General features: G+C 46.1%; 1 protein-coding gene and 1 long non-coding RNA gene across 5 annotated transcripts in view; one reads left to right on the plus strand and one right to left on the minus strand.

Moving 5' to 3' along the window:
* The first annotated feature begins 340 nt into the window (after window positions 1–340).
* On the plus strand, window positions 341–16,482 carry LOC118992926 (uncharacterized). Of its 3 annotated transcripts, XR_005067742.1 has the most exons (3): window positions 341–928; window positions 1,440–1,563; window positions 15,632–16,482. It is a non-coding gene; the product is annotated as an uncharacterized LOC118992926 (long non-coding RNA). The 3 variants fall into 3 exon arrangements; XR_005067740.1 differs by lacking the exon at window positions 341–928 and having other exon boundaries at window positions 1,074–1,563; XR_005067741.1 differs by lacking the exon at window positions 341–928 and having other exon boundaries at window positions 1,106–1,563; window positions 15,656–16,482.
* Window positions 15,952–18,601, minus strand: part of ELOVL5 (ELOVL fatty acid elongase 5) — a 75,814-nt gene continuing 73,164 nt past the window's right edge. For both annotated transcript variants that reach the window (XM_037054965.1, XM_037054969.1), the window contains exon 8: window positions 15,952–17,799. In XM_037054965.1, coding sequence (XP_036910860.1) covers window positions 17,656–17,799 — 144 coding nt within the window. In that variant the 3' untranslated portion in view covers window positions 15,952–17,655. The remainder of the gene's footprint in view (window positions 17,800–18,601) is intronic.

An 18,601-nucleotide genomic window follows, 5' to 3' on the forward strand; every position in this document is an offset into this window, starting at 1 on the left:
TGGCGCTGTCTTCACATTTTGGATCAGATCGTTCTTTGTTGCGGAGAGCTGTCCCACGCATTATAGAAAGGTTAGCAGCATTCCTTTCCCATGTAGTAACAAAAAAAAAATGTCCCCAGGCATTGCCAAAAGTCCCATGAGGGCAAAATTGCCCCAGTTGAGCAACTTTGGTACTGACTGGAAGAACAGGTGAGGGGAAGCACTGAGCCAGCAGGTGGAGCCTATGAGCTTGGAGAGAGCCTCAGGCCACAGGGACAGGGCAGGAGGGACCCTTTTATGGGGTCGTGGCTGGAGTTCCTGGGCTGGCAGGGAGCCAGCAGGATGGATAGGCTGGTTTGCATATTGGTCTCTAACTTGTCTGTGGCAGCCTCCAGGTCAAGGGAGCTCAAGTATAACTTGCTCAGAGGTTGCACTCTGGCTATTGTCCATTTGTTATGCAAGGCTTTGAAAGGCAGTTCACCTGAGCAGGTGATATGCTTGTTTGCAGTATAAACAACTTGGGACCTGTATCTTATTTCACTTTATCTAGGTTAACTGCCAGTCCTTGTGAACCCTGATTTGTAGAGGAGGGAGAAAAGGGCTGTGGAGAGATGCCTGCACAAGCTTGTAGCAGATGAGTTTATGCAAATTACTCAAGGTGCACCCCTGGTAGATGAATTAGAAAGAGGGTGTGGGGCAGGGAGTGCTGGTCAGGAGCAGGGCTAGCAGAGCAGATGGCACCTCGCTGGCAGCCCTTTAGCGGCACCTGCACCGCACCTGCACCACACCTGCCCTGTGAGCACCTGCAAAGGCCAGGGGGCAGTCAAGCTCAGTGTCCTGCACTGCATCTCACACATCACGGGAGACAAAGTTTGTACCTGCAAACCTGGGGAGCAGGTGTACCATTGGAGAGGCCCTAGCTAGGAGAGGTCCTAAACTTTCTTACCGGGTAAGTTTGGATTTTAAGACAACCCATGGTCAGAAACAAAGATAACAGATTCTGTAGCAGTGAGTAAAAGGTGGTTTAGAATATTCTAAGGGAGGAAAAACAAAATGGACAGCTGGAAGAGCCTGTGCCTGGTTGCCTCTGTGTGCCTTGTGGGAGGAGCCTATATTCATTTATAAATTGAGGACCTAGGTGATGAGGGGGATGCAGAGAGAAACAGAAGAACCATGCTTCTGCGGCGGGCCGAGGCGGGTGGTGGATAGACCTCTGAGTGCACACCTAAGTTCTGAACCCTGGTGACCCCTGCCAGGCGGATGGTTTAGGAGATGCTGCTCCCCAATATAAATCACGATGTGCAGCGTGCACGCCTGTGAACTTCCTTTGGTGACTCCAGGACACCAGCCGTGTTGACCCTCTTCCTAGGTGGCCTCGCTGTGTCATCCTGCCAAGGGACAGGGAATGAGATTCCAGATCAAGAAAGCTCTTAGTAAGCGCAGCTGTTTCCCTGCTACAGATGGAGACCCCGAAGCAGAGCCAGGCCAGCCCCCGACATTGGCAGGGCTGGGCAAGGCCACGAATGGAGGCCCACACGTCTGACGTCCAGTGTTGAAATACAAGTTCTTCAGCCTTGCACTTGGGTAAATATGTCTTCATAGCAACAAAGCTGGGGGGAAGTGAAGTCTATGGTTTTTATATAACTGAACGTGGGCAAAGTTTTTTTTAAAATAACTGGATTTCATTATTATTGCACATTTGTGGCTGACATGTTTAAAGAGTAATATCATAAATACACACACGTCGTGTATAATTACATATTTAGTCATGAAGTTAATGTTCCTTGCTTTCACTTCAGTAAAATGACTGATTATGTTCTCATAGTATTTTCACATAAACTGTATCTCATTGATGGCAACACCAAACCGGTTGCCTTTCTTAAATCTTAGTTTTATCTTTTTTAATGTCAGTTTGGAGAAATATTGCTCTGTGGAGGCTGTAGCAATTATGATTGTCAATAAAATTCTTAACTGAAATTTCAGTTTGGAAATGGGCCATGAATTTTACATGCCCAACATTGTAATCGGGTCACTTAGGATATATTGTCATCACAGACACTCGGACTACTATTTTTATGTCATCCTAAATCACTATCATTTATATCACAATTTTCAAAACCTCTTAAGCCAACATTCTTAAAATCTAGATCTGCATAGTGTTGTAATGAGGTGATGCCATGTTCCATGTGTGTTTTGTGTGCACCTATGTACACATATATTTGAGTAACGTGAACTTTGTAAATAGCATGCTAAATTCGCGAGTAATCCCAGAACTGTCAATCAGAATCAGAACCTACTGCATTCAGGCCGTGGGAGAGGAGGTCTGGGCAAGCTAGTTACCTTTCCTCCTTCCCAGGAGCTTCTGCTATCTGTCTCCCTCTCTCTCCAAGGAAGTGCCTGCATCTCACATGAGATTAGAGTGAGCACTAGACCACCCTTTGGGTGTGCTTACCTCTCGTTTGGAGAACACAGGGCGAAAGACAGAGGATTCTTTGGGCCCTGAATGGTTAGTCCCCAGGAGATAGGTATTCAGGGCTGCATGTCGGACTGAGCTGATGTTGAGTGCCATGTGCTGGAGGGCCTTCTAAAGTGGGCCCAGGGCCCTGTCTGGTTCTAGGGCCAGTTCCACACTATTTGCTTAGTAACCATAGAAATAGTACTGTGGTTTGTGGGTGAATGGTGCCCCTCCAACAGATATGCTCACACCTTAATCTCCAGTATCTGTGAATGGGACCTCTCTTGAAAAAAGCATCTTGCAAATGTGTTCCATTAGGCATCTTGAGAAAAGGTGATTCTGGATTGTCTGCATGGGCCCTGTATACAATGGCATGTGCCCTAATAAGAGACAAATAGAGGAAAGACAGAGTGAGAAGTGGAGCAGGTCTTATGAACATGGAGGCAGAGACTGGAGTTCTGTGGCCACAAGCCAAGGAGTGCTGGTAGCCATCAGACACCAGATAAGGCAAGAAAGGATTCTCCTCGGAGACTCCAGAGGGAGCCCCGCCCTGCTGGCACCTCAATTTCAGACCTCTAGTTCCCAGAGCTCCAACAGATTCAATTTCTGCTGGTTTAGGCCATCAAACTTGTGGCGATTTGCTATGGTGGCCTTTTGGAAATGAGGGCTAATTACAATAATTACTAATAATGTCAAGCATTTATTAAACTTGATTATGTGTGCCAGGCACTCTGCTAAGCTCTTTTGATAAGTATCTCTCCTTTAGACCTCACAGAGCCTCATGAGGTAGGTGCTGTTCTTATCCCCACTTTACAGATGAACCAAGTATGGTTCAAACAGGCAAGGTTGCTTGCCCAAGGCTACGGCTAATAAGCTGGGATTTGAACCCAGGTCTGTCCGACTTCAAAGATCTCTTTAAGCACCAGAAGCTTCCCTCTGTAGTCATACATCCAGCTCAACAGAGAGAAACCCCCTGCTTGGTGGTCTCTAGCTGAATGTTTACACGTTCTTTGTCCCCTTACTTAATAAGAGGACTAATTCTTTCAGCTACCTCTCTCCCAACCCTCGGCAATTTACCACCACCTCAGAAGCAAGATATAAACTACAATTGACCATTCTTCTGAGTCAGTAGATCATGGAAACATTTTTTCTGTCAGAAAGAAACATTTTAAGCACACACAATCACGCAGTGTTTTTTGCATTTATTTAGCCTCTGGGGCGTTAGTTTTTTAAAAAATTTTTTTGCAAATGTTGCCAAGATGAGTCAGAAATCTGTGGAAACTATTTGTCCTTGAGGAAGAACAGTGGTCAGGATGGGGTTTTGTTTCTTTTTTGCTGATTTTCAATTTGTGTGAAGACTAGCTCACTGTCCCAGGAGAAATGGTAAGAAAGAAAAGTGTGCTTTCTCAGGACTTAAAATACTTGCAGCACTAAGTTATCAGAACACCAACTGGAGGCTGATGATGGCATGAATAAGTTGTAAGCATTTCTTTCCTTTTCTACTTTTCTTCTCTTTTGGTAAAAAAATTATTTATGTATAATCTAAACCTTTTTCTATCTATTTCTTTATAATTAAAAATTTTCTCAGTTACAGCTTGCATTCAGTATCATAATAGTTTCAGGAGCACAGCATAATGGTTCAATATTTACACAACTTATGAAGTGGTCCCCTGATAAGTCTAGTGCCCACCTGGTGCCACACACAGTCATTACAATAGTATTGACTATTTTTGCTATGGTGTATTTTGGTTCGCAGGCCCGCACTCAATCCACTAAGCTACACCAGCCAGGGCTTGCTATGGTGGATTTTATATCTCTGTGACTATTTTGTAACTACCAATTTGTACCTCTTTTTTTAAAAAAGGATTTTATTTATTTATCTTTAGAGGGGAAGGGAAGAGGAGAGGGAAGGAAACATCAATGTATGGTTGCCTCTCGTGCGTCCCTTGCTGGGAACTGGCCTGCAACCCAGGCATGTGCCCTGACTGGGAATCGAACCACAATCCTCTGGTTTGCAGGCCTGCGCTCAATCCACTGAGCCATACCAGCCAGGGCCAATTTGTACTTCTTAATCTGGAAGGGATTACTCTCACCTGCTGACAAGCCCCCGAATTGTGTGTGGGGGCTGGATGTGTTGGTCACTTTTATTTTTCTACCCTTTATTTCTCTTCTTTCAAACAAAATGTACCCCATTTTACAGGTGGAAACATTGAGTCTCAGTGAATCAAAAGGATTTTCTTCGGGATAATTCAACCAGACAGGCTTCATTACAAATACTGTGCTTGTCCTCTCAAGAAACTGTCCCATTCGGTGAGAACGAGAGCTGTTATACAAGGAGTTTGGAGGCTAATTTTAAAGCAGGTCATGTGTCCCTCCTGTTGCTCTGACCCAGATATGAGACAGGGACTCAAAGTTGCGCAGAGGAAACCAGAGTCAGTCAGGAGCCCCTACGGGATCCATTTGACTGACTGTGGGAATGCAAGCCTCCTCTTTCAGCCCCTGCAAGGCCTCTGCACTTGGTCCTCACCCGCTGTTCCAGTTAGGGCACTGCCTGGGAGGCCTGAGTCCAGAGGCAGGCCTAGGGCTGACCCTGGGGCATTGTTCCCTCTGTACCCAGGTTCCCAGAGTAGGGAAGAGATGCTAATCTAACCTCTGTCACAAAGATGGCTTTGTAGTGCGCTGACCAACCACAGCTAATAAGGTTTGAAACCAGGACCAAAAGCATTCTCTTGCTGCATCAGGGTTTGATGATGAAGGTGAAGGACAGCTGGGTTGCTGACAAACCTTAGGCGGCCCTGGGCTGAGAAGGGTTAATGCAGACAGAAGGTGCTGGCCTCATAAAATGGAAGTTCACCCTGATTTCACTTTTCTGACCCACTTCTTCCCGCCCAAGGCGCCGGGGCTCACTCACGAGACCTGGGGAACTCCCCTCTCTCATTTTGCTAAACCAAAACCTGCTCCCAGAAAGGAGTCTGATCAACTCATTCACAGCAAGGAGAATGGGCAAACAAGCAGAAAACAGGCTTTTTAGGAGCCTTTGCATTTTGAAGACTTAAAGGAAAAGTAATGGGTCTCTGTGCCTTTTCAGGTGTCAGTGAAGTTACGGAAGAGGGGTGGGACAGTCCTGGGAGGGCAAGGGGGCAGCCAGGAAAGTTCGGGCGAAAGCAGGGCGGGAGGCCACCGTGGAAAGGGGTCCAGGGGCAGGTGGAGGAGACGATGGGAGCTGAGAAGGCGACCATCGGCAAACCTGGAACTCACTCACGCTGGAAGTTACCTGCTTTTCCCTTCCAGTAAAAGAGTCAAGAAAAGGAAGTGTGTATGTAAAACATTTTTACTCCCATCCATCCATCTATCCATCCAGATGAAATTGTATTTACCATGTTCCATGTATCAGAGACACAGCCAGGGGCAAGATGTATACTGTTATTCAATGCATGGAACCATAGGACTTTCTATTCAACTAGTGGGTGAGCTGACAATAAACATATGATTCCAAGTGGTTCTAAGTTTTCTGGGAGGGGCGGGGAGGGACGGGCGGGGAACAGTGAAAGTCACTAAGAGAGTTGAGTGATGAAACCGAAAGGCAGTTGGGGTGGGGAAAGCTTTGGGTGAGGTGATTAGGAAAGACTTCCCTTGCCGGGTTAACAGATTTAGAGAATAGAAATACAGGACCCCAGTTAAATGTGAGTTTCAGAGAAATGACTAATACATTTTTAATATAAGTATGTCCCATGCAATGTTTGGAAGATAGATGCACTAAAAAGTACTTCATTTACTTGGAATTCAAAGATAAGTGTTTTGCATCTGGTACCTCATAGGGCTCCCCTTGCCCCCGCACCCACCGCCTACCTCCCCCCAGTGACTGAGATTTGAGAATGTTCCTGGAGAATAAACAGGCAGTGTGAAATTTTCCAGGCAGAAATGAGCTTGGCTTGTTCAGCACGAAGCCCTGTGTGGCTGGAATACAGGGCGTGGGGGATGGCAGTATTTATGACCTCATGGAGGTGGGCAGTGGTCAGATCATGAGAGGCCCCAGGCCAGTGTGAAGAGTTTGCATTTTATTCTGACCTGTGGAATCTTAAGGCACACCCTCAACACTGCAATTACTCATTTCCATGAATATTCCAGTTTAGTCCTGATTCCCTCAAAGCAGGTCCACTAATATTGCTTTAAGGCCAGAGGTTTGGATGGGAGAGGAGGTTTCCCTGCCCTGGAGGAAATTGAGCAGTATTTTTCCTAAATTCATTTGGCCTCCCCCCTCTCTCCATCCTCTTCACTATTATCTTCAGTGTTCCTAGCACTAGACAGAGCCTTTCATTTTGCCAAAAGAAATGAATTTAAAATGCTACTGGGAGAAGAGACTTGGGGACAGAGATTCTTACTAGTGTGTAAATGACTAACAGGAAGTGTTTTCAAAGTAAGGAATAGGAAAGCATGTATAGGTGAAGGAAAGATGAGACAGGAAAAAAGTGAAATTTGGGGTGCTGATGTTAAGTGCTGGCAACTTGCCTAGTTTGCCTTGCTGTGACCCTAAAGGGGACTGAAACCCAATTCTCTCCCCTTTCTGTGTTGAGATGGCGAAGAATCTCTCATAGAAGAGAGATTCAGAACCAAGCTGGCTGCAAACTGATACTGCCAGATGGCAGAGCAATCAAAATATTTAGCTGTAAAGCCCACGCTGTGTTTGGGGAAAGGCTGAACTTGCATTCCCGCCGCAGACCTTAGCGGGCTCCCGTCTGGTGATGTTTCCTGGCTCCTCTCTGCCATTTGCCTCAGTGACTCGCACAGTGACTCACAGCTCGTCTCCAGCAGCGTGCTTCTCGTGAGGATTTATCTCGCAGAACCAGCCCGCACTCTGTCCGGCTTTCTAGTGAAAGATCCCCTGTGTCAAAAAGGACTCTCGGCTCATTTCTGAGAGAATAGCCCTACCTTACTTTCTACGCATTGTGGGGTTTTCAAACCCAATGCGGACTTTGCGAGGTAAACAGAGAAGCACCCATGTCTTCTGTTGTACGGATGGAGAAGCTGGCTGGGAGGGGCTTGTCGCCGTGGGTTTCCAGAGGCAGAGCATGAACTTGAACCTCGGACTTGTGTCTTTTCTAACACACCAGGGGTTGTCAATTCATTTCAAAATTACCTAACGACCACACAGCTACCTGCTGCCTTATGAAGTCAAAGTGTCCTTTTTCTAGAAAAGCACTGTTTAGAAACCAAGAACAGTCTGTGCCAGGAGGGAGGAGGTTGAAAAGCATGTACATCAGGGAAGCTTGAATCGCTGGGTAATAAACTGACTGATTCTTTCAAAAGTGTTTAATGACCCACGCCCAATATACGAGCAATAAATGTTTGTGCAGGAACTTTGGAAAAGTGAGAAAAACACAAAGGGGAAAAAGAAAATCACTTGTAATTCTCCCACTCAGACATAATTGCTGTTGACGTTTTGGTGGGTCCTTCCTTTTTCATGTGCACAAGTGAGCATATTTTAGCCAATTGGGAAAAATGTGGAGTGAGCTGATAACTTGCTTTTTCATTTAATGATATTCCCATGGCCATTTCCTCATGTTGTTAGCATGTTTCACAGCATTTCTGAACCACAGCATGCTGTTAACCTAAAAAAAAAAAAAAAGGCCAGAATGAAAGGCAAGACACATTTGAGATTTTTAAGACGATGCTATTCAGGAAGCATTGATTCAAGCAGAAGGCCCAGTAATGTTCCAGTGAGGAGGCCCGGGGGCACGCACGAGAGAGGGGAGGCTGGCACTTACATGGGCAGAAGGAAGGCGTTCTGTGGGCGCAGATAGGCTAACATAGCGACACCAATGCTAAAGAGTGGTTTTAGTTTTCAGACCAGTGGTCCTCAGTTCGGCTGTTACAATATCCGCTTTCTCGTTATCCTTGCGGTTCTTTAGGACACAGCTCTGCTCAGGCCCAGCCCGACTGTGATTCCGTCCAGTTTTAACACCCAGAGTTCTGAGGCCTAAGCAAAGTAAGGTGGCTCTTCTGGGTTGGCAGGCCTGGCTCCATTACACAGTGGCTCCTTTTATATTATTTTTATATATTTTATGAATGATACATATATTTTATCCCTGATTTACTGTACCCACTGGCACTTTTAAATAGTTACAATTGTTTCAAAAATAAACACCACCACAATGGGCATGTTTAGGGAGGTTTCCACCCAGTGAGTTGTCCGAGCCTTAATCTGAGAAAAATGAAAGGGGCCGGGAAGAACCAGGGAACATCAACAGGCACGAGTTTGGTTTTCGTCTGTTGAAGGGAGAGACGCGAGACTGCTGTTTCAAGTGTCTCCTTTGTAAAGGCCATTTCATTCCCCTGTGCTCTTCATTCTGTTCCTTTAACTTGGCTTTCAGACTATTCATCATCCCATCTGCCCCACAGCTCCTTCCTCGGCTCCTGAAGAAAGCTCCTGCCGAGCTTTCAGGTGCAGCCCTCTGCATTCCCTCGCCACCTGGGAACCCGCCTCAGAGTGTTGGCTGGGGTTCACTTGGAGCACAGGAAGAATCCTTGTCACAATAGCTGAAGCGCCTACAGAGCTCTTTCGAAACTACTGCATCATTTTGCCTGTGGGTACTCTGCACACCCATCTGTAACTGCCCCTGGAAGTGATTGTAAGTTCAAATTCATTAACGATGGTGTGAACTCTGGGTTTAATTTCTCAGCTGGACTAAGCTGCTATCCCTCCACTCCCTTCTCATTGGGCACCATTGGTCTCTTAGTTCTAATAACAACTAGAGAAATTGGGAAGATCATTATTCCCAGGCTGTAATTCAAGAAACAAATAGGAGAGGTCAAAAAATCAAGTAGGATTCAACTGAGTGCCCCCCCCCAAAAAAAAACCCCAAAGCAGAAACTGATTTGTTGCAGGATTCTAAGAATAGTTCCTGATGCTCTTTCACTTTTACAACTATGTCCGTCTTTAGTTCTAAATATGAATGGCACAGAGCAGCAGACTTTATACATTGGTCATATGGGAACAGACAGCCCTGGCTGGTGTGGCTCAGCAGACTGATTGAGTGCCGGCCTAAGAACCAAAATGTCGCCAGTTCGATTCCCAGTCAGGACACATGGCTGGGTTGCAGGCCAGGTCCCCAGTAAGGCATGTGAGACAGGCAACCATGCATTGATGTTTCTCTCCTCCTCTTTCTTCCTCCCTTCTCCTGTCTAAAAATAAAGAAATAAACAATCTTAAAAAAAATAAGAGAACACAGTCATTAATTCTTAAATTGGTGGGATTTCATTGTTCACCATCATACACTCCATTCCAAAATATATCTGGGTCTGCTTTTCTGAGACGATTGAGATGTCTTACTGATAAACTCAGGGCTATTAAAAAACATTGCCCTTCTTGTGTGTGACAAGGTTACAGCCAGACCCCCGCCCCCTCCCCCCACACAAGGGACACTCATCATCTCATGTTCATTCACAAATTCATCTGCTCAAGTACTTGTCTTTCCTATGTGCCAGGCCAGAGAAAAAGCCCTCGGTCTTCCAGGAGGGAGACAAGTAAATACCTATCTAACAATGAAAATGTTACAAAGAAAAATAAAGCCAAGGAAGAGAAAGGAGTGTGTGGGGGCTGTGGTGTGGGGGTGATACTTTAGACGTGCCAGGTAGGGAATGCCTTTTTAGAGAGGTGGCATTTCAGTGGGGGCAGGTCATGGAAATAACCATCTGGGGAGAAGCAGTGGGGAGAGGCATGAGGTGGGGGAGGCTCCCTGCGAGATCCCGCAGAGGCGGGACCAGGCAGCTCTGGGAGGCCTGCAGGTCACAGAAATATTTAGGATTTGTCATTTAGTGATTGTCCAGAGGTGGCCCCAAGGCAGAGGGAAGCTAGTGGCCCCAGGGGGTCCATGCTCTCTCCCGAGTACCCATGCATTCATCACAGACTCTTGGTCCCTGAACCCAGCAGTGATGACCTTGGGTCCCAACACGCTGGAAGCATGTAGCAGGGGCGTCCAGCCTGTGGCCCATGGGGCCCAACACAAAATCATACATTTACTTAAAACATTGTGAAATTTTTCTTGTGATTACATGTCATGATGTAGTTAATGTGTGGCCCAAGACAACTCTTCTTCTAGGGTGGCCCAGAGACACCAAGAGGTTGGACACCCCTGCTAGGGATTCCAGGGAGAGGCTCTGGCTCCTGTGAAATGGTCGTGAGGCCGCCAGGCCCCCCCTCCTGGCGGGTTTACAGCTCAAATGAGCTGCTCTGGCATCCTCGGTCTTCTAGGATGAGCTTTCTAACGGAAGCTGACTCTGTTCGAGTCCCCTAATGGAAGGAATTTCTAACGGAAGGAATTCCATTAGAGTCCCCTCGGCAGACCACGGGATCTAGAGGCATTTCCCCCGGCCCTAGAGAGTCATGATGAGTTTGGGAAGGTGAGGAAACTTGGCAGGGTCACATGGTGTTGTAGTCAGTTTAGACTGTTACAAAAAAGCACCACAGACTACGCGGCTTATGAAAAGTGGACGTGTATTCTGCATAGTTACGGAGGCTGGAAGTCCGAGAGCAGGGTGCCAGCAAGGTCGGGTCCTGGTGAGGCTCTCTTCCGGCTGCAGGCCGAGGACTCCTCACTGCACCCTCGCGTGGCAGAGAGCAGAGAGGAGGTAGCAAGCTCTTGTGACTCTCCCAAGGACACTAACCCCATTCATTGAGGGCTCCACTCTCAGGACCTCCTCTGAAGCCATCTCCTAATTATACTATCACATGTCTGGGGCAGGGTTTCAACATGGGAATGTTTTTAAAAATAGATTTTATTTATTATGCTGTTACAGTTGTCCCATTTTTTCTCCCCTTTATTCCCCTACACCCTGTACCCCACCTCCCACCAGCATTCCCCACCTTAGTTCACATCCATGGGCCGTACATGTAAGTTCTTTGGCTTCTCCATTTCCCATACTATTTTTAACCTCCCCTGTATATTTTGTACCTACCATTTATTTATGCTTCTTATTCCCTGTACCTTTTCCCCCATTCTTCCCCCTCCCCCGCCCCACTGATACCCTCCATGTGATCTCCATATCTGTGATTCTGTTCCTGTTCTAGTTGTTTGCTTAGTTCGTGTTTTTGTTTTTTTTTTTTAGGTTCAGTAGTTGATGGTGAGTTTGTCGTCATTTTACTGTTCACAGTTTTGATCATCTTCTTTTTCTTAGATAAGTCTGTAGATATTATAGATTTCATATAATAAGGGCTGGGTGATGATGAACTCCTTTAACTTGACCTTCTCTGAGAAGCATTTTATCTGTCCTTCCATTCTAAATGATAGCTTTGCTGGATAGAGCAATCTTGGATGTAGGTCCATGACTTTGAATACTTCTTTCTAGCCCCTTCTTACCTGTAAGGTTTCTTTTGAGAAATCATCTGATAGTATTATCAACATAGGAATTTGGAGGGGTCACAAACATTTAGTCCATGACCCTCGGCTATTGACTGATGGTGGGATTTAAACTCAAGATTTAACTGGCTGGAAAGCCTGTTTTTCTTACTCTGTACCACACTGTATGATCCTTCCTGAGTACTTCTGTTCATTCATCAAATATTCACTGATCATCCGCTGGGGTTGTGTGCTGGGCTGGGCATGCACTAGGGATGTAGACACAAATGAGAGAGTCCCTGCACTCCAGTGTCATGGGCTTGAGTGGGCTGTCTAGAATTGTACTGCACTTCCCAGAATGCAGTGAGGTGATAATGCACAGAGACCCTCTCATCCCCCTTAACACTTTAGGTTTTCTGAAATGGAGCTCTGCCCTACTCCTCATTAAATGACTTTGCCGGCTGCCAGCGGGACGGGCCACTGCTGTCGTGAAAAGCACCCGCTGACCCACTGTCCTCAGCTGATGCTGGTGCTACTGTTCACAGTTGGATTTCACTTGTATTTGGACCCTTAATGGTCACTGTAAAGAATTTTCAGAGATCGCCCTATCATGACACGTTATTAACGTAGGCGCCTGCCCATTATGCACGGCAACGCAGCTGAAGGCGGCAGCAACTGCCAAGTCTCCGAGTGTTCACACAACCACCAGGGCCAGGAGCAGGCCCGACGCACCCACGTGAGGGGCTGCAGTGCAGGTGGAAAACAGATCGCTCCACCAACAGCTACCAGATGACTTCCTAGAGAATGTGAAACTTCCAACGATCTTATTCAGCTCGAAACCAACAGCTACCAGATGACTTCCTAGAGAATGTGAAACTTCCAACGATCTTATTCAGCTCGAAAATATCAACTACCAATTTAAACAAAGATAAAAATTCCAATATCCTTCCTTATGCCTCAAAGTAATGTTATAAACAGCGTCTAACATTACTTTCAATGTCACTGCTCTGATGGTTTCCTTCAGGACGGTTCCTAGAATTTGTAACTATTCTGTTTTTCTTCCAGAATGGAATTATATTTTCACTGCCGTCTCCCCAGCAACTGGCAAAGTGCCCAGAGCAGGGTGTGCCCATGCCCAGTCGTGTTAGAGTCTAAGCAGGGGTTGGGGGAAGCAGCGCGTTTCTGAGAAGCTATATACCTACCTACGGCCCATATGATTTGGAATGATCTTTCTTTAGTGTCTGGGAGAAGCTTAGATTCAAAATTCTGAGTTCCAAGTCTAAACAGTCTTCCCCCTGCCCCTCCTTAGCAGGAGGGCGTCTGGGCGGGAGGCGTGGCCAAGGACCAGTCTTGAAGGCATAATGACTACTTCCTCTGGGAACTCTGGGCAACATTCTACTTATTTTATCAGTGAGAACACCCAAATCCCACCCTCTTCCCCTTTGCCTGTTATTTTGAAAATAAGCAGTTTCCCTCTTGCACTCGGTGGTTTAGTGATATGTGCTGTCTCACTGGCTCAGCCTTCAACTCGTTCACTCATACCTCCTTCCGTGTCTGAAGTGCTACCTCCCACGCAACTTTCGGTCACCAACTACTGAAACCCAGACTGGCTTTGAAGGCTCAGATGAAGGCTACTCCTTCAAAGAGCTCTTCTTTATCACCTTGCTAGATGAAGTCTCTCTCCCTGGACTCATGGTTGGTTTGTATGAATCGCATGGTGGCTTGCCACAAACCATCCTGTGTTGAAGTCGCCCGTGGGCATGTTTGATCGAAGTCTACCTAAGGCTCCTGTAGGGACTGACGTCGTTTCTCATAGATCCCCATTTGCTTGATACACCTGGCTCCGTCCTCTGTGCCAAGCACCATCCAGGGACACGGGCAACATTCTTCCAAGGTCAAGTTAGCTCAGGAACGTACATGGGCACCAACGGCAGCAGGCCCTGTTCAGGAGAGTCTGGGTGATCTGCCACCACCTCACCAGTTCCTGGGTCGTACCCTGCCTACTCCTGCAACGTCCAGTCTGGACCGTGGACAACAAGCTGGGTGCAGACATCCTGCACAAACTGTGGCAACAACGAGCCCGGGAACGTTCTCCCTCTGGGTTTGTGCCATAAGTAGATTGGAAAAGAGAGAACATGAAGTTCCTGAAAATATTGAGGATGGCAAAAGTGTGTTTTAAATCTAAGTCTGGAGCGAGAACTAGAGGCTGTGGTGCAATGCCATGATAGCAGACAACAAAGGCACACACCACCTTCTCCACTGGGGACAACAGTGTCCAAATTAAGAGTGAAGAGAAAAAGCAGGCTAGTATTTGACGTCTCAGGCCGATGAGGGGTAGGGGGCATTGCTTACAATGAGTCCAGGTGAAATACACTCGGGCCCCGAAAGGCCCTGTGGAAGGGACTGCTGCACTGTGGTCGGAACCGAGAGATAGCGACCAACTGAAGACCAGAGACGGAAAGCACAGCCCTGTTTTCCAAAGGGGAAATAGAGCAGAATGCAGAAACTCCAGAATGGTGAGTTTAAGGTGGAACTCTGGCCAGATCTGGAGTATAGATGGCGACCATTTTGACTCCTAACAACTGCTGGTTTCTCTCCAACTCCTGATTCAACAAAGAAAGTGTCCTACAAAACTAACTTCCCTCCCTTTCTGATAGGATTACTAGAGCAACTAGCCCATGGAATGGCAGTAAAACAAAGCCAATACATAGTTTAGAAGTGAATTGAGCAGAACATAATCTTGAAGGTAACAGTTACCACTTCGATAGTCAGCTCTGTGCTAGACTTGGTTCAAGGGCTTTTTATATCTGCTATCTACTTAACACCCCTAACAACCCCACAATGTAGGCCCTAACATTATTCTCAAGGTCATCCAGGTAGGGTTCCCACCAGGCAATGTGGTCCCAGATCCTGTTTTTCCCATGAATGGCAAGGCTGATAAAGAGGGGACATGGGAATACCATTTTCCACGCTGGTGAGCGGACTTGCCCTCTCAGTTCCAGTCGGGAGAGGGAATTGTGGGCACACATCTCACCTCGCTTTGCCCTCTCACCCACTCACCTCTCTGAAGGGAGGAGGGTGGCGCCCGACTGCCAAGACTGGGAGATGCCACCAAGCACGCTTTCTCGGCATGGTCAGGTCATCAGCGCGGAATTTGGCAATACAAGGGGAGCTTGTAGTTTGAGTGGTAAATTCCAGGGCTGATACCCACAACATTTGAGTCACCAGTTCATCACCAGATCAGCATCAGAACAGAGACAGGCCATACGCCACTGATGTGGCTAATACCAGCCCCGGAACGCTTATGTAATTAGGGTCACTGGCCTGGGGAGGGAGCCTGATGGTGATCTTAGCTTCACCAATCTCCTCAGTAAGAGATGGGCTATTTTGATTTCCTTTAGTTCGACCTCTACGTGCTGTTTTTTCAATTTGTTCTGGACTTAAAGAAGGGAAAGACAGGCTATGATTAATCATCACTACCAAAGCCCAATAGTCCTTTGTACACTTCAGTTAATATCCCAAATACGAAATACAGTTTCTGATGACATTTTAAAGGTGATCATGACAAATTGAAAGGCACCAGAAGCCAGGATCAAGCCTATACACTAGGGCTGTGTGGTGTGTAGTCGCTGGAAGGAAACAGGATGAGTTAGGTCATCACTCCCACCATGGATGGACCTGAGAGTCAGCAATGCGGTGGCGGGGAGGGGCCAGGATCTGGGACAGGAAAGGGTCTTTGTCAAAGAAAGTGCCAAAGCTTTGGGCCCCAAATGGGACCTCATTACCTTAGAGTGGAGAGGGTCAGCAAACCAGGTTTTCTGCCTGCGTCTCTACATTCAAAATGTGTGATCCTCTGGTCTAGATTTTGAAAAGGAACTCTTAACAGGCTGACTGTGGGGAGAGCGAGCAGGAAGGGAAGGAAGGAAGAAGAAAGGCGTATTCTTGGAGTCAGGACCTTCCGTGGAGGAACTGGAAAAAGGCAGAGCACAAAGAGCCATGGTGGAACCACCGCGAAGTGTACTGTGTGGAGGTCCTTCTCAGGTGAGCTGGGCAGCAACACCACCCTTCAAACTTGATTATTCACGTCTATTTGGTGAGTCCCTAGAAGGTGAAGATGATGAATTTTTCTCTAGTCTTTTGTAATTTGCAGCACAAAAACAATGTTAAGTGCAAGCACAGGTAATCAAAAATGTTTTAATGATTAATTTTGGACATTATTTAACAGTGTGGGTATATCCAGATGAGCTAAAGCACACTTTGACAGCACACTATTTTGAATGTTTAGTTTCTGTATTGAAATATGTAAAGACTTTCACAAACCAGTACCTAGGAAGACATACATTTTACAAATATACACATTCTAGATTTGATAAGGTAAATGTAAACAGATGCTGTGACTCCTTCCAAACAGAAAACCCACAAGACTAATAAGAGAACCAATTGGCTCCCTATAATGTGAATGTGCAAAATCAAAGCATGGTATTTACATAAATATCAAACCAACAAATTAGTTTATACATTGTCAATGACTTTCTAAGATGTGTCATGAGTGGTTCAACGAATATTTCTTCCCCCAGTGGAGAAGGTATTTAGAGACTAAATTCTGACACCCTGAAATGACACACACATTAGTCCTTGTTGATCTGACCACTAGACATGATTTCATAAGTAGTTTACTATTTTTAAACAAGCGATTCTAAACAGATTTTTATATTCTAAGCAGAAAAAAGTACAGGTGCTATTAGATTTACATTACACAAATAATCTCTATCCAATTTCCCAGTTCTCTTATGCTGTAGCTATCTGTTTAATTTTACCTTAGTTTTTTTAAAGGAAAGTCCTTTTTTCTTCTTTATTAATTTTGGTAATCTAGGCACATTTTAAAAGGAAGTTTGTGTCCAAACAGATAGCAGTACAGAAATCTTTCCACATTTGGACCCCACAACCACTGCCCATCCACGGCACTCCGCCCGGTAGGAGACGGTCCTCCCTCTTGGAGGAGAGGGGGTAACTGTCTCCTCTCCCTCAGGAGTGGAGAACAAAATGGGCTTTGTTCCCGTATAAAAACACTTAGTGCTTCAGAAATTAAAAATGGCCTACTCATCCTACACACTTCCTACAATCTTGAAGATAAAGAATATATATTTAAGTTTCATCAAGACTGTTTTAGAGCTCCCCCACCCCACCTTTTTACATTATTAATAGTGGCACTCAAAATAAAAAAATAATATCTGTTAAAAAGTTAAACTGACTGACTGTTCCACTAGATTGGAGCCTGCCTGATTTAAAGCCAATATTACAAAACCGAAGGTGCCATTTCTGGTTTCACATGTACAAGTCACCTGAAATTATGTGTTGCACACTAGTTCCATAAATCATGGTCTTTGATTTTTCTAATCAGAGCTTTTGGAAACAAATAAAAACTTGAAATATACCCTAATTTAAACTAACAAGCTTTGGGCCCTGCTTTTTTAATTTTAAGGCATGTGTGTTTCTCTACTGTAACATCGTATAAATTTATAATCACATGCATGATCTACAGTAAAAAAAAAGTTTGGATTACAGTGTTTGTATATTGTGGATCACAATTCAGCACCTATCATGTTAAAACTAATAAGGCAACAGCAGTGTTGTATAAACTACAATAACACGCCCTCTGCGGGGTAGCGCAGGGGTCAGTGAGAGCCCAGAAATGTTGAGAATCTTATGCCTACTTGTCTAATCAGTATACATTTTCTAGGGGTTTTGAACTGATGAAAGAGACCCTACGTGAATCACACTGTTGTAGGCCAGACTAGGTACAGCAGCTGCTAACGAGCATCGGGCACAACTCATACTGTGCTTACAATCAGACGACACAGTTTGGAGGTTTGTGAATCTTCGACCTCAATCCTTCCGCTGCTTCCTCGGCTTCACGTTGTTTTCCAGGGACGAAAAGCTGTTGGTGTGTCCGTTCACAGCAGTCACGGATCCGTTCTGGTGGTCTCTCAGGTGTTCTTTCCTCCGGGAGGCCCCCTTCTTGTTGTAAGTCTGAAACACACAGAGCAGGTAGCAGCGCGGGGCCGGGCAGGGGCTGCGTCTCTAACGCGGCCCAGGTTTCCTCTCAGGACCCTAGTGCTATCCAGAAAGAGCTTCTGCAGTGGACCAACCATGAAAACTCGTTTTGTTTTGTTTTTGTGGTTTTCTGGGGAGACTGGCTTAATCACTCTTCTGCTTTCTGAAGATTAGCCTGAAGTAATTCCCTGAGACACATGCTGCGATATACAACTATTTAAAAATTAAACAGCAAATTCAACTTATATTTCACTGTCGTACACTTTCGGTCTGTAGATGGCAGAGGACAGGGGTTACATGGCCCAATTAGTGTCTCTCTGTAGCGCCTCTCCCGGAACTCACAGTGCTTGTCTCGAGGTGTGCTCATTACTCCGGCAGCTATTTTAGCCCTTATGTACCAAGTGCTTTGCTGCTGTGAGCGGTTCAGTAAGTATTATTGCACCTACTTGGGTCCCATCCTTTAAACTCCCTCGTAGCTGGTGAATGTCCCAAAGTGCAGCACAAACTATTAGCCCAGGAGTGTACGGGCTTGACTCGAGCACGCCGTGCCCAGGTAGGTGTGTGGGAGCACAGTTATAGGCGGGCACAGGGAACAGGGAACGTGGCTGAGACCCAGGGGGCTGCTAGACACAACCAGGCTTTACTGCCCCTGCATCCGTGCCTTCTGTCCTTGCTCCTGACCTCCTGCACCTACCCTGGAACCAGACACTGCCCACAGGAGCACAAACACACATTATCCAGGGCTGATGGGAGGCAGGGGAATCAGCAGTGGCCACAA

This window comes from Sturnira hondurensis, unplaced genomic scaffold, assembly GCF_014824575.4.
Source record: "Sturnira hondurensis isolate 20B ecotype Veracruz unplaced genomic scaffold, ASM1482457v3 Scaffold0000880, whole genome shotgun sequence".
Taxonomy (NCBI): domain Eukaryota; kingdom Metazoa; phylum Chordata; class Mammalia; order Chiroptera; family Phyllostomidae; genus Sturnira; species Sturnira hondurensis.